Consider the following 16,141-nt stretch of genomic DNA (forward strand, 5'->3'; position numbering starts at 1 on the left):
ATATTTATAATTTGAAATATATTAAATATTTAAATATAAGTAAAGAGAAGAGGAGAGAGGAGAGTCATATAGTAACATCACAATCCATCTATTTTAACTTTGACTTTCTCTTGAAAAATTCTCATTAAAAACTATAGAGTTAGAATGAAGTGTGGATTTTGAAATCCTAGTCCTAATAACAATCCTAGACAACTAATAACACCTTAAATTCATATCTGAATCTTAGTCCTAAACCAATAACACGTTAAATTCAAATCCAAATCCTAGTTCTAAACCAAAAACACATTAAGTTCAAATCCGAATCATAGTCTTAAACCAATAACACCTTAAATTTAAATCCAAATTCTAGTCCAAAATGAATAACACCATAACTTGAAATCCAATGAAAAGTTCGAGTCCAAATCAATAATCCTCAACCAATAACTCCCCCCTAAAGGGGAAAAAATTAGAACAATTTAATTTTTAGAATAAAGTCCATAACAAAAATGAAACTCGTATAGAAAAAAAATATATACAAACTAAAGAAACCAAAACCAACCCATNCCAACATAATTATATATAATTTTTTTCCAAAGAAAATATATTATTAATAATTAATAATAATTTAATTAGTTTTAATCAATACAGTTACCATGTAATTTTCATTTATGACGCTAAGAACGAATGTTTGAGTGTATAGTAATAGATGTGATAAGGGGCTGTTAGGTCCAATTTCTTTAAAAGAGAGGGGGAAAAATTCAAAATTTAATTTCCTTGTATTTATAAAATTTGTAGGAAAAATTTGTAGAACTCAAAGAGTACCCTATTTCTTATTTTTTTGCTATTTCTTTGTTTGGTTTAAAGTATGAAAAAAGTTCCCAACTTTATAAAAAATATGTTGTTTTCATTTTCTTTTGTTTGGTTGGATATCACTTTATAGAAAATAGCTTACTAACAATGCCCATGGAAAATCACATGGAAATGGTAGTGGTGTACTTAATTAGTTTTTTAATATATGCATCGGATTTCCTTGCAATTTTTGCCCATTTAGCGAAGAAGTTGATTTCTATAAAATAGTACACTTTTCTCTACTTTATAGAAAATATTTCTATAATTTTTTTGGAACCAAACACACTTTATAGAAATCTACAAAATTTTATTATTTACGATTACGCCCTTATCAGGTGTTTTTTCAAAACTTTTTGATAAAATAGGTGAACCAAACAGCCCCTAACCATATCCATAATTTATACCTTCTATTAACACTGTTACCATTGAACATGCCACTTGGCAAATCCCTGTTTTTTTAAAATTAATTTTTTAAATAAAAATAATTTTTTTAATGATAACCGTAACTTATCTCAATGTTAGCCATTTATTACCCGATTATTTCTTCTAAGGGGCTGTTTGGTTGGCTGAGAAACTAAGAAAATGAAATCAAAACACCCAACACACACACACGTGAAGGTGTTTGATTTCCTTTTCTTCTGTTTGGTTAAGAGAGGAAAAAAGAGATGTTGTGCATGTGGGACCCACCCACTAGTAAGATAATAGTGTCGTGGGTCCCAATTTTAAGGAAACACATTTTCTCTAAAAAAATCATGAAATAAATTTGAAAACACAACCTATTTCCGATGAGTAATCTCCCAAACTTGGGTTTCGAGGAAATGAACCACACAACCCCTAATAAAGTTTGAACCTCAGCAGTTAACTCACTCTAATTATTTCACTTAACATCCTTGCCCACCCTTTCCTCAATTCCCAAGTCCCGACCCCGCCTTTCACCCACCTCCTCACCCCTTTTTAGAGCATCTCCAAGGGGCCGGAGAAATCCGGCCCCTTAGCTAAATTAACGGATATTTAAGGGGTTTCGGCTCTAACGGATCGGAATTTTCCCCCTTCACCCCCAAGTCCCTTATCTTACTCCCTAAATTAAGGGAAAGGTTAAAGTCCCTTAACATTCCCCCTATAATTTTATATTAATATGTTTTGTTTTAGAGTTAAGTTAGAGTTAATTAAATTTAGTTAATGTAAAGTTAATTTAAAATAATATAATTAAGTTAATGTATAGTTAATTTAATTTGTTTAATATTTTTTAAAATATACCTCTTATAATTTTTATTGTAATTTTTTATTAATATTTTATAGGTTGTTTTTTCCTAGTATAGGGTGTTTTTCTAGTATAGATTTTTTTTCTAATATAGGTTGTTTTTCTAGTATAGTATTTTTTTTTAATTATAGGTTGTCTTTGTAGTACCGGGTGTGTTTCTAGTATAGGTTTTTTCCCTAGTGTAGGTTGTTTTCCTAGTGTAGGCTTTTTTAATTATAGGTTTTGTCTTTGTAGTATAGGGTGTTTTTCTAGTATAGGATTTTTTCCTAGTATATATAGGCTGTTTTTCTAGTATAGGATTTTTTCCTAGTATATATAGGCTGTTTTTCTAGTATAGACTTTTTTAATTATATGTTTTGTCTTTGTAGTATAGGGTGTTTTTCTAGTATAGGCTTTGTTCCTAGTGTAGGCTGTAGGCTTTTTTTTTGTTTTTTAGATACAATAGTTAATTTTTTTAAATTATCTAATTATTTTTTACCCTATATATAAGACACTACCCTGAAGTGCACTTTCACACTTCACTACAAGTAGATGGCAGAAAATAATAATCCATATTATGTCAATTTGATGACTAGCCATTATCCATGGGAAGATCAATATGAAGAGCAATCGTTTCAACCGGACGTACCCGAAGAAAATTCGGTAAAAGATGTACCATTACAAAAGAAGTCGATGCGAAAATCAAAATATCGGATCGAAGAAGACATCTTGCTTGTATCTGCATGGATCAACACTAGCATTGATCCATTGCAAGGGACATTGCAAAAATATGCCACATTTTGGAACCGAGTAGCAACTTACTATATGAAAACAAAACATTCAGTAGCGATCGTGATAAAAAAGGGTTAGAGCACCGTTGGTCGGCTATTCAAATTGCAGTTAGTAAATTTTGTGGGTGTTTTAATCAAATTGAACCAAGAAATCAAAGTGGCTTGATAGAGAATGACAAGGTACTAATTCTTGAATTCAAATTATTTAAACTGATTAGATTTATATAATTTATTATATTTTTTTACTTTTTACATGTTAGTAAATTTATTTTATTTTTAATTAATTATGGAAGCGATGCAAATGTTTCAAAGCATGCAAGGAGCAAGTTTTTAATTTTTACATTGTTGGAATGATTTAAGGTTCCATCCAAAGTGGCTTGACCAATTTTCAATGAAAAAAGCTAAGAAGTTAAAAAATTCAAGTCCTGCTACATCTTCTCCTGCAACTCCAGATTCAATAAATTGCAGGGAAGAAGAATGTCCTACTGAGGGTTCGTCAAGGCTCATAGGTAGAAAGGCTGCAAAAGAAAGGTTGAAACTAGGTAAAGACAAGTATATGGCTTCTGAAATTACACTAGTGATGTTGTTTATTGATGAAATGAAGCAAGATCAGAAAAAAAAGAAACAAAGAGAGCAGAATTATTTGATCAAATTTATGTTCAGGAGCAAGAGTGCATAAAGATAGAGCAAGCCAGACTACAGGTCACTCAAGAAGCTCAAAATATCAAAAAGGAAAAAATATGATTGAAAGCTATGAAACAAGATGAGAGAATTGTGACAATTAACACCGATGGCATGCCTCCATTACAAGTAGAGTATTACAATAAGCTGAAGATGGAAATTCTTGAAAGACAATTTGGTGGTGGTGGTTCAAATTAGAAGGAAGGTGTATCGTACTTGAAGATGGCGTATCGTATTTAGTGTGTTTTTATGTATTTCAATTTACTCATTGTATCGTACTTGAAGATGGTGTATCATAGTTGAAGATGATGTATCATATTTAGTGTGTTTTTATGTATTTCAATTTACTCTTGTTGTATCATACTTGAAGATGATGTATCGTATTTAAAGATATAATGAAGTTCTATTTATGCAAATGGAAACTTTTCTCAAAAATCAAATATGATCACATATTCCTCTAGAAATTCAATAACATCAATACTACATCAACTAACAGTTTCTTACTTGCAACACTAAATTAAATGACATTAATATTACATCAGCATACAAATCCCTTACTAAAGCCCACCATTTTGTTCCCATAAATGCTCAATAAGATCCAATTGCAATTGAGAATGAGTTTTCCTGTCTCTAATGCGATGATGATTCTGAATAAATTCACACAAATCTATTGTACGTTCGTGAGACACCGATATGGTTGGAGCTTCCTCAGCAGCATCGTACATGAAGTCGATCTCTCTATCATTTCTTTCATCTTCAACGATCATGTTATGCATTATTATGCATGCTTGCATAATATTCTTCAATATTTTCTCATCCCAAGAGCGAGCTGGTCCACGTACAATTGCAAAGCGTGATTGGAGTACCCCGAATGCTCGCTCTTTATCCTTTCTTGCCGACTCATGAAGTGTAGCAAAATGTTTTCTTTTATTTCCTTGTGGTAAAGAAATTGTTTTAACAAATGTTGCCGATGAAGGATATATACCATCAACAAAGTAATATCCCATCGTGTATTCATGACCATTGACTATATAGTTAACAGTCAGACCATGCCCTTCAGCAAGTTGTGAGAAAACGGAAGACCGTTCTAACACATTAATGTCATTAAGAGCTCCCGGTAAACAAAAAAAGCATGCCAAATCCAAAGATCATATGAAACAACAGCTTCTAAAATTATTGTAGGAGTGTGGATATGACCAGTATACATACAATGATACGCAGCCGAACAATTCTTCCATCTCCAATGCATGCAGTCAATGCTTCCTAACATCCCAAGAAATTCTCGTTGTTTGCCAATTGCAAACAATCTTGCAGCGTCCTCGTCAGTTAGTGACCTTAGATACTCATCACCGAAAATTGTAACAATTACTTTGGTAAACCTGCCAAGACTCCCTATAGCGGTGCTTTCTCCAATCCGCACGTAATCATCCACAGAATCTCCTGATACTCCATAAGCAAGCATCCTCATAGAAGCAGTTACTTTCTGTAGTGAGGATAAACCAATTTTCCCAGCAGCATCCCGTTTTTGGACAAAGTAGGAATCATGTGTTTCCACTGTGGATAAAATACACAAAAATAGTGGACGATGCATACGAAATCTCCTTCGAAACAGTTTTGCTAGATACACAGGAGATTCACTAAAATAATCATGAAAAAGCCTCTCGTGACCTTTAGCTCTATTGCGTTGAATTACAACGTGCCCTGGAATGGAACCACGACGACAAGAACTTTGACCTTCGCTGGAGTGTTGTTCTTCCAAATATGCGATTGCTAATAAGGTGGCATAATCATCATCGTCGTCATCCTCTTCCTCTTGTAGCAAGACACATAACAAATTACTAGCCATAAATAATATTGAAGACTGGGTTAAAATTTTGAATGAATTTGAATTTAGTGAAATGAAAGACACTGGTAGTGCTATTTATACAGGGAGTGACCACATTTAATTAAAAAACGACTGTTGTAATATGACCGTTAAAATATGACCGTTATAATATGACCGTTGAGATATAACTGTTGAGATATTATTGTTAAATTAAATTAATATTAAAATAATATGAATTTAAATTTAAAATAATATTTTACTTTTAACACAATTTATATAAATTAATTATTATCTAAATTAATTATTTGTTAAATTTTAATATGATTAATTAATTTAATGATTATATAAGGTAGTTTCTTAATTTAAATTAATTATTTTTAGTTATTAACATTTAATTATTTATTCATTTATAAATAAATCATATATTTAATTAAATCCTAAGCTATAAAATTAAAAAACTAAACATAATTACTTAAGGGGTATGAGACTTTTAAGGGAGAACCATTGGAGGAGAACCAACCCCTCCCTTAGGGCTTGTTTGGATTGAGGGGAATGAGGGTGAAGGGAAGTTAGGGGAACCATTCACTTCCATTCATCTTGTTTGGGAAAACTTAGGAGGTGAAGTTAATTCACCTTAACTTCCCTTCACCCCCTAAATTAAGAGACATCCAAGGGATCCCTTGGAGATGCTCTTATTAAAGCTGCTACACAAGGTCGTCGGCGTCAGTGGAGGTGAAGGTCGCCGGCGTCACTGGAGGTCGACAGGTCAGTCTGTGATATTACACCATGGCGATTTGAACCGAATCTCAATTTATACCCTGTCACAGTTTTATGTGTTTAATATTGTATACCATGGCGGAGCTACATTCATATTTTTACAAAAAAATTCATACTATCTGTGGTGCTGATTGCTCATCTATATATAAGCTTGAATCACTGTCATTGTTCGGCGTCGACCTTGATCTACCCAAAACCATTTGCCGGCTTAATAATCTTCTCCGGGTTCGAGGTCCAACGTTGATTAGAGGATGTAAACATGAACAAAATAGCAAACTTAGTTGTTAATTATAAATTCTTAAATTTTATAACAGACTGGCAGTTTGATATGCGTACCAATCTCAAAGTGCAAGCTTAATTAGCTGGACATGAGAAATTAGAAGGACATTATTTATAGAAGTAGTTAGACATTAGAGAATCTTAACTTCGTATGCGGTGAACGATAATTGTGCAGTGATGATAATGTTTGGATTCTCGACCTTGGTAACCTCTAAACGAAAATGTGTTGTCATGATTACTCTTAAAAGCAAATAAACACGTAAGAATGCGTATGTAATGTCACTTGGAGTAACATTATTATTTGCTTCGTCTAGATATTTTTTCTTATAGATTTACGTTATTGGGTTATTGGTGCATTTTACTGTCATTGTTCGGCATCGTATATATGACAGAAATGCAAATGTTGTCATAAAATTCTTCTTAGTTCGCACATAATCTTTTAATATATGTAGCAAGCAATGCAGGTGTTTCTCAGCATTGTATTTATATTGTTTGTAAAATCTCATCTCAATCAATAATTTTCTTTATAGACACAAGGATGTTGTATGCAAATGATATGTCAGCTACATTTTTATTTTTGAGAATTATGTTAGCTAAGGTTTTATAGAATAGTTTTTTTCATAAAATTTACATATTCCACTTTATTAAAACACGTATTTTCCTTCTCCATTTTTTGATGTTGTTCTGAAGGCAGCTACTAATATATATTTTCAATTTTATTATACTCATGGTGAGGATGAAACGAACTGCAAGAAAAGAATGTTAGCATATTGGGGAAGGAATGGCCATGTAACTAGGATGGGAGTGCCATATCACAAACCAACGAACTTAGAATATATGACACATAAGATGAAAAGAAATGAGACATTAGAGGAGCACATTTCGAACATGAAAAATATATTATTTAATATAGAAGTACAAATGGAATCTGAATTGAGTGAAGAAGAAAAGATAATTAGACTGGTCAACTCATTGCCGGATGAGTTTGAATTTGTTAAGGATAGATTGCTTAACAATCCTACGTTGAGGTCGTTTCTGAAATGAGACATATCGCGGTTGATTGGGATTTTAAGAGATTATGCAGACGCACTGCAATGTTGTCCCTTGCACCAAACATCTGTAGTGCCAAAGCTGACAATATGAGTGCAATACCTTGGTTTGGTAGAGTTAAAAAGATGTCTACGTAAAAGGCCAACTGTGAATGACAATGTGCGGTATCATTGACTATGAGAATTGTTGATTGATTTAAAGAATGTTGCTGTGATTGGAACGCATGTCATTTTCTTCTAATGTTTGCATTTTGGTTTGTTTTTGTAATTTGAAATCTGAGAACATGTTTTGAATCTTTAATGAAATGTTTTGTTTTTCTTATGATGTGCATTATCTTATATTTTTTGATATGATTATGCATTTGTTTGTTGGAAACTAAAGTAAGTTGAAACGTGTATCTCTATGATCAAAAAGTTGGTCCAGTTAAGAAAGACTTTGGTTTTGATTTTATTTGGAGCTGATTCGGTAGAGTTAAAATAAGGTCTACTTAAAATGTGAGTGGAATGCCTTGGTTTGGTAGACTTAAAAAGGTGTCCACTTAAAATGACATATAAGAATGACATTGTGCGGTGTCATTGACTATGAGAATTGTTGACTAATTTTAGAGAATGTTGTTATGATTAGAAGCTATGTCATTTCCTTCTATTGTTTGCAATTTGGTTTGTTTTTGTAATTTGAAATCCGAGAACATGTTCTGACTCTTTAATGAAATGTTTTGTTTTCCTTATATGATGTGCATTATTTTAGAAATTCTGATATGATTATCCATTTGTTTGTTGGAAAATAATGTAGGGTGAAATGTCTATCTCTATGATCGAAAAGTTGGTCCCATTAAGAAATACTATGGTTTTGATTTCATTCGTAGCTGATTTCAATTCCATTAGCTCTTTTTTTCTAAGTTGATTATGCATCTTATTGTTATTTGTTGGTAACATTTGTGCTATTTTATTCTTTTTATTACAGTGAGCTTTTATATTCAGAGCTTCTAATTTTAAAATTCTCTACTAATGCTATGTTGACGAGGTTGTTTCAAGTTTACTGAGCTATTTCTTTAGCTATTTCTTAGTATCTTCTATTACTTAATAGTATGATGTTTAAAAGCTTACTCATTTATTGTGCTTTTGAGTTTTTTAGGGATTCCTTGGCTTGGGCATATATAGTGTGTCTTGCTAATGCGGGTGACTTGCTGAATCATACAAGGTTTGCAACTCATTACTTTTTGGCAAACTTGCTATGTTGACCGAGTATGGTATAATTTTATCTGTACGTAGTTTTGATATACACTTTGTATCGCTTTCATTGCTCTGTGATGATATATAATTTAATATCAAACCTGTCATACAAGGGAGAACAATCTAATCAGAAGGCCTATAATCTAATAGTTTTGCTTAATTAATCGATTAACCCTTCTTTTCCATTATCAGATTTGTATATAGTTTTTCTTATGTATGACGTTCTCGCTTCTTTGTACTACATGATCCTAGTTTTGATCTTCTACCTGCTTCTTTTGCCTTCTACTTTCCGGCATGTTATTGTTGACTGATGCACTAATATACGGTTTCTCTCATCTTACAATTATTTCCGATGCATAATATGAAGTTTGATTATTTAATATTAAATATAGCAAATATACTAGCTACTTGCACATATGCTGCATAAAGGAGGTACTTCTCTCGGATACGTATCATAATTGTCAGATGGTCTTTCCCTTTTTCCGAAGTGATACCATGAGAATTTGTTGGGTGTCCTTTGCATGCTAAATTTTATAATGTATTCTAGCTAGACTTCACAGACGTAACAGATCCTAAGAAGTTAGTAATGCAATGCTTAATTTGTACATGCATTTAGATAGTTGAACTCTTTGTTAATAAAGGATGTCAAGAATAATGGTTGTTTGAAAAATATCACATTCAATTTATAAGTTAAAAGTTTAATTTCACAGTCCAGTCATGGTGTTTTAATTGTTTTTTTTTAAGAAGAAACTACATGGTGTTTACATATATATTGCCATAATCATGCACAGTTTTCTGATTTATTGGAATTTATGGCATCCATGTACTTGTGTGTATTGTATCCATTGTGTTGAGCAGAAAAAAGTAAGTATTATTTATATCCCTCCTCATCTTGTGTATTTAATCAGAAAAAACATCAGTAATTATATATAATTAGCAAAACTTAAACGGTACCAGTTAATGAACAACATATGTAAATGCACCAAAGGAAGAAGGAACAAAATGAAAAAAAAAAGAAAGAAAAAGAAACCTTTGCTTAGCTGTTTAAATATCAAAGTTACCTTAGCAAGGATATGGGGGATTTCCTACTATGATAAGCAAGGATCTGGAGCGAGTAACGGCAACATTGAATCTCTGCCGATTTCCAAGAAAACCCAAGTTGTATGTTCAATCGAGCTCATTATACTTAACAGTTGACCTGACAGTAGATCGATATGATAATTATCTCCTTCTTTTGACCCTGAAATTGCTCCACACTTCCAACCTTCACATCTGTGGCATTTCCAGTGACTCCAGAGCCATCTTTAGCTTAACCACTTGCTGATGATATGTTGTATTTACTCAAAAATCTGCTTCTGTAAGCTCAAAATTCCTCAAAAGTTTCCTGATAATCTCAGTGACTTTGCTCGCCTCAATCCTATTGAACCATGAAGGAGGATTATTACCCTCCCTCTCATGTACATCCCTGAGAAGTTTTGGTTAGGGAGCTCAGCCCACTCATACATGAATGATTCATTTTCTTCCTTTACAAACAATCAATTCTCCCTCATAGGAAAGCTCTGAAGGAAGCTTCAAAATTGCTGGATGACACCGATAATTTCTCACTAACTAATTAGTAATTAAGTTCTCATTGCCACTACCATATAAATCATACTCAAAGATCCTCTCAAGGTATGATTTTTTCAACCCATAATATCCTGTGAATTCCGAGTAAATTATAGGATCCAGCTGCTTCGGGTCTCCAGCTAACACAACGACAGTCTCCCTCCCACATAGGAATGATAATGGTATCATGGCCTGCCTCATCCAAGAAAATATATGAGAAACTACCTCTTCGCGTTCCTTCAGCGAAAAGTAGGGATGCGCTCATGTATGTTGATATTATGATTCTGGAATGCCACGGTGCTTCTAAAGGAGGGCATTAGAAGACCATATCCTCAAAGAAGCAGAACTGGATCATTTCACGCTAAATGTCCTCATAAGAACGACGTGGGGCATTTAACCGAAATATATCGCTTTTCTTAATCTCAATCCCTTTGAAATCTATCAGTTTCTCCAATATGAAGTTTGATTATTTTATATAAATATAGCAAATATACTACTTGCATATATGCTGCATATGGCTGTTGGAATTAGTTGACAAAACATATATGCATATTTAAAGTCTGATTATTTTAGATAACTATTAGAAAATATGCTACTTGCTCATTGACTGCATATGGCTGCTAGAATTAGTACACGGGAGATCCCTGCATACGGCTGCTAGAATTAGTAATACATTTATGGGTTACTTGAACCTTTTGTATTTTGAGTAACACATTCACTCTTTGTGAGTAAACATTTTATATATATTAAATACTTTACAATTATAATTGTTATGGCGGTTTGAAATGTTACTGGGTTAATGTTGTTGTTGAGTTAAAAGTTGAAATGCAAATATGATGTTCAAAGATAGATCAGTTGGTATAAGTGGTGATGAGGGTATCATCAATGTGGATCATATCAACAAGAAACAATCGAGATTCAATAGAAGAATGTTGTTGGCTAAATGGGCAAAGGCTAATAGTGCCGACCATGGTGAATCACTAAATTTTGAATCCTTTACTTTATGGGTTAATTATATAAACCCCCTCAAATATTTTATTCGACTAAACCCCATAAACTTTAGGAGTTACTGCACATAACTCTCCTGAAACATTACATGAAAATTAGTCCTTTAATCCTCACATTAGAAACATCAATTCTAACATGTGATCAAGTAAGCATATGCGTGCCACATGAGATGTTAGAATTGGTTGGGTTAATTTCAGTGCCGGCCCTGGGCATAGGCAGGACAATCTTTCGCCTAGGGCCCCCAAAAAACAAGGGCCCCCATTTTAGATAGATATATATAGATGAAAATGTAAGAGGACTTTTGTGCAAAATTTTTAAAGGGTTCTAATAGCATAAATACTCAACAAAACCACCCCTATCTTCAAGACTTGAACCCGTTCTCTGTATCCAATCCAGGGCCGCTCTCACAAAGGGAAAAAAAATGAAAACCCTCTCTCTCTGATCTCTCTCTTCTTCCAATCTTCGGATCTTCCTCCAGCAGGGCCGTCCTTGTCGGCTTGTCCTCCTCCCTCTCGGATCTCGCCCGCCGGCCGCCGGCCCGCCGCCATTGACCAAGCCAAGGTTAGGGTTTCACTTCTTGTCTTCTTCACTTCTATGCTCCTTTTGACAAGATCGTGAATTGATGTAGAAATTTTGATTTATCTGTGCCCGCCGCCATTGACCAAGCCAAGGTTAGGGTTTCACTTCTTGTCTTCTTTACTTTTATGCTCCTTTTGACAAGATCATGAATTGATGTAGAAATTTTGATTTATCTATAAGTCCTCAGTTCTCACTAGGGTTTAGGAATTAGGGCTTTGTGGAATTAGGGTTTAGGAATTAGGGCTTTGTGAAATTGAAATTAAAATTGATTAGGGCCTAAATTGAAATTGGAATTGGAATTAGTTCTCACTAGATTTTATTGTTTAATTTCAAATTTCAATTTAAATATTTGATATATTTTAGTCCCTAACATGCTTTTTGGTAGGAATTCTTGATTAATTTATTTTTCTTGATATTTATTAGATTGTAGCAGATTCAGAATTAAATTTGGATATCATGCCTCCTCGAAAGTATATGTCTGGACATGATAAGTGGATAAAGAAACAAAAAATTGAAGAATTCAATCGATCTCAAGCGGGAGCACTTGAAAAATTTATTACTTGTAGTAGAAATACATATTCTTTGATTTTCCGAAAGATTTAGAAGGCAGACATTTCTCCTCAACATATTACATTCGTAACTTATCCAATGGTGAACATCATGATAGAAAATGGCTAATCTATTCAAATTCTTTGGACAAGGTTTTTTGTTTTTGTTGTAAGTTGTTCAAAAATGATGCAAACAAAATTCAATTGGCAAATGATGGAGTTAGAGACTGGAGAAATCTCAGTGCTAGACTTAAAAGTCATGAAACAAGTAGTGAACACATTGTTAACATGAAGAGTTGGATTGAATTAGAGATCAGATTACGACAAAATGCGACAATCGATAAAAGTGTTGAAGAACAAATCAACAAAGAACGAGAACATTGGAGAAAAGTACTATTGAGAGTAGTTGCTGTTGTGAAAACACTTGCTAAAAATAGTTTGGCATTTCGTGGAGATAATGAGAAGCTTTATGAAGAAAATAATGGAAATTTTTTAAGTATAATAGAAATGATTGCCGAATTTGATCCAATAATGAAAGAGCATGTTCGTCGAGTTCAGGAGAAAGAAATTCATTATCATTATCTTAGTCACAAAATTCAAAATGAATTTATTCTTCGAATAGCAGATGAGATCAAAAGTTTAATCATCCAAAAGATTAAAGAAGCAAAGTACTTTTCTGTTATTCTTGATTGTACTCCGGATGCAAGCCATGAAGAGCAAATGTCACTTATATTAAGATGCGTGAATATTTCAACAAGCCCAATAAAGAATGAGGAGTTCTTTTTAGGATTTTTAAAGGTGGATGATACATCAGGACGAGGACTTTTTGAAGAACTTGTAAATATTTTGCAAGAGCTTAAACTTGATATTGGTGATGTAAGAGGACAAGGGTATGATAATGGTTCTAATATGAAAGGAAAACATAAAGGTGTACAAAGAAGATTATTAGAGATAAATCCTAGAGCATTCTACACACCTTGTGGTTGTCATAGTCTTAACCTTGCACTTTGTGATATGGTAAACTCTTGTTCGCAAGCTTCATCTTTTTTTGGAGTGGTGCAGCGCATATATTCATTGTTTGCATCTTCTACAAAGCGGTGGAAAGTTCTTACAGATAATGTTAAAGGTTTCACACTTAAGCCACCATCACAAACTCGTTGGGAAGGTCAAGTTGAAAGTGTTAAAGCAATAAGATTCCAAGCTCCAGATATAAGAGATGCTTTGATTTACTTAGCAAGTTCTAGTGAAGATCCCAAGACAAAAAGTGATGCTGAGTGCTTAGCAGCATATGAAATTGAGAATTTTGAGTTCTTACTTGGTATGGTTATTTGGTTTGATATTTTGAATGCTATTAACAAAATAAGTAAAATCATGCAATCAGAGGATATGCAGATTGATGTTGCTATAGACCTTTTAAGAGGGCTCATTTCTTTTTTTGAAAGCTACAGAGAAAATGGATTTGAAGCAGCTATGGTTGAGGCTAAAGAAATTGCAGTTAGAATGAAAGTTGAACCCATTTTTCGTGAACGTCGCATCATTCGTAGAAAGAAACATTTTGATGAAAATGCTAGTAAAGAGATGGCAATGACAGCTGAAGAATCCTTTAGAGTCAATTACTTCATATATATCGTTGATCAAGCTCTTTCTTCACTCAAGAGTAGATTTGAACAGTTTCAACAGTATGATGAATCTTTTGGTTTCTTGTTTAATTTGGAGAGGTTGAAGTCTGCAGATAATGATAGTTTGAAGTGTTCATGTCTTAACCTTGAAGATCTCCTAAAGCATGACAAAAATTTTGATATTAATGGGATAGAATTATTTTCAGAACTCCAAATCTTAAGAGAAGCATTACCAAGAGGAACAAAAAAAGCAATTGAAGTATTGAATTTTATGGAAAGGCTAAATTGTTGTTTTCCAAATGCTTGGATTGCTTATAGAGTATTATTGACAATACCAGTTACAGTTGCATCGGCTGAGAGAAGCTTTTCAAAGTTGAAGCTCATCAAATCTTATCTACGGTCAACAATGTCACAAGAGAGATTGAATGGATTGGCTATGATATCTATCGAAAAAAATTTATTGGAGAAGCTTGATTGGAACATTTTAATTGATAATTTTGCAGCTCAAAATGCAAGGCGATCCCATTTAATGTAGTATGAATTGTGTTATTTATAAAGCATCAAGAAGTTTTTTTATTTTAATATTAATACGATTATGTGCTTATTGTCTTATTTTAATAAAAAAATATTTTGCTATCTTATAAAATTTTTTGTGTATGGAATATTGTATATTAGGCCCCTCATTTGAAAGCTTGATTAGGGCCCCATGAAAAATTAAGAATATCAGGGCCGGCCCTGGTTAATTTGAAGACTAAAAGAAAATTTTCATTTGAAGTTTAGTAAAATAAATTTTTTTAGTGAGTTATATATAATAACCCCTAAAGTTCTTTGGGCGAGTAACAAAAAGTATAATGGTGGGTTTAGTTCCTTCTTTTTTATTGAGGGGGATTGCGTTTGGGGAGGGGGGTTTTGCAATTTACCTTATTTTATATTTCACATTTAGCAATTAATCTTATTGTATGTTTGATATTTATATGGTAGAAAATGTATGATGATTTGTCTTATTGTCAATTGATTATTTCAGGCATAAACTTAGTACAAAGTAATTCTTCTCATATTAACTGTGATGAGAACTGTGTTATGTATGTTTTGGAGAATGAAACATAGTTAAATTAATCTGTGAGAAGTTGTGGAGTAGGAAAAGAAAATTTGAGTACTCATTCATCTCAAATAAGTTGTGTTCAAAATTGGAAAATGACAAGAAGACCACTAGGGGTCATATCAAGTTGTGTCACAAATTTATCAAATAATTTTGTCATGACTAATCATATTGTCGATGTTGCATCTGCATCAAGATGTAGACTAAAGAGAATGAGATCTTCACAGACAATATGCATTAGTGATTGTGAATTTAATAGACAATCATTGGAGGGAATATCTAGCTCTATAACGAATTATCCATCTCAGTCTATTTTACTACGTCACATTGGAATGAAAAATTATTTATCAATGTCATTTGCAAGTAGAGCATCTGAAATATCTGAAGACAATTCTATAGTTCAAGTTTTAGCACCGACAATTTCTACCTTAAATAGAGATAGAGGAAATCCTATGTTCTTCATTTTACATTATTTGTTATAGTTTTTTGGTTTCATTATTAGTTTTCTTATTTTTAGTAATTTGGCTTTTAAATAATGTTCCATGACTTAATTGAATGTTTACAGATGCTGAAGCTATTAATTCAGATGTTCAGATACGGACTAATGCTAAACATAGTGGTAACTTTTTTTTTATTTTCTGGAGAATTAACATTTATCTTTGTTAAAATTATGCTTGAGTTTGAAATGAATAAAATGTGGAAGTGGCGAACAGTTGAAGAAACAACTCAGAAAAACAGGCTGGAAGATTTTCGATTGACAGCGAGATCAGCCACGGTCGACCGGAAACGTGCACGTAGCTTGGTAAGTCTCTGGACTTTTGGTAGTCGACCGTAGTGTCAGGTCCGGTCGACTGGCCAAACTCTATAGGATTTTTTGTTTTTGTCGTTGCCTTGCGGTCAATCGCGTAGCGGGTCTGAGCTGGGTTTTTGGGTTTTCAACCTGTTTCGTTTGTTATTTGTATAAAACCCTAAACATGGTT

General features: G+C 33.1%; 2 protein-coding genes and 1 pseudogene across 2 annotated transcripts; 1 reads left to right on the forward strand and 2 right to left on the reverse strand.

Moving 5' to 3' along the window:
• LOC109835519 lies at positions 4,098–5,386 on the reverse strand. The gene is made up of 2 exons (XM_020403491.1): positions 4,750–5,386; positions 4,098–4,651 (listed from the first exon to the last, which is right to left on the reverse strand). Exons 1-2 carry the CDS (start codon positions 5,384–5,386, stop codon positions 4,098–4,100), a joined length of 1,191 nt encoding a protein of 396 aa, XP_020259080.1.
• LOC109835520 lies at positions 9,766–10,811 on the reverse strand (annotated as a pseudogene).
• LOC109835521 (zinc finger MYM-type protein 1-like) lies at positions 11,142–14,597 on the forward strand. The gene is made up of 2 exons (XM_020403492.1): positions 11,142–11,315; positions 12,618–14,597. The coding sequence occupies exons 1-2, from the start codon at positions 11,142–11,144 to the stop codon at positions 14,595–14,597; spliced, it is 2,154 nt and encodes a 717-aa protein (XP_020259081.1).

Source organism: Asparagus officinalis, chromosome 3 (assembly GCF_001876935.1).
Source record: "Asparagus officinalis chromosome 3, Aspof.V1, whole genome shotgun sequence".
Classification (NCBI taxonomy): domain Eukaryota; kingdom Viridiplantae; phylum Streptophyta; class Magnoliopsida; order Asparagales; family Asparagaceae; genus Asparagus; species Asparagus officinalis.

What these genes read in the sequence shown, in the direction of transcription:
- LOC109835519 (XM_020403491.1), bottom strand. Translation starts at nt 5,386, where the DNA reads ATGGCTAGTAATTTGTTATGTGTCTTGCTACAAGAGGAAGAGGATGAC. An exon ending in TTGTTCGGCTGCGTATCATT is followed by an intron (nt 4,652 to 4,749) that starts GTATGTATACTG and finishes GTTTACCGGGAG; the next exon opens with CTCTTAATGACATTAATGTG.
- LOC109835521 (XM_020403492.1), top strand. Translation starts at nt 11,142, where the DNA reads ATGATGTTCAAAGATAGATCAGTTGGTATAAGTGGTGATGAGGGTATC. An exon ending in TTGAATCCTTTACTTTATGG is followed by an intron (nt 11,316 to 12,617) that starts GTTAATTATATA and finishes TTTTGTTGTAAG; the next exon opens with TTGTTCAAAAATGATGCAAA.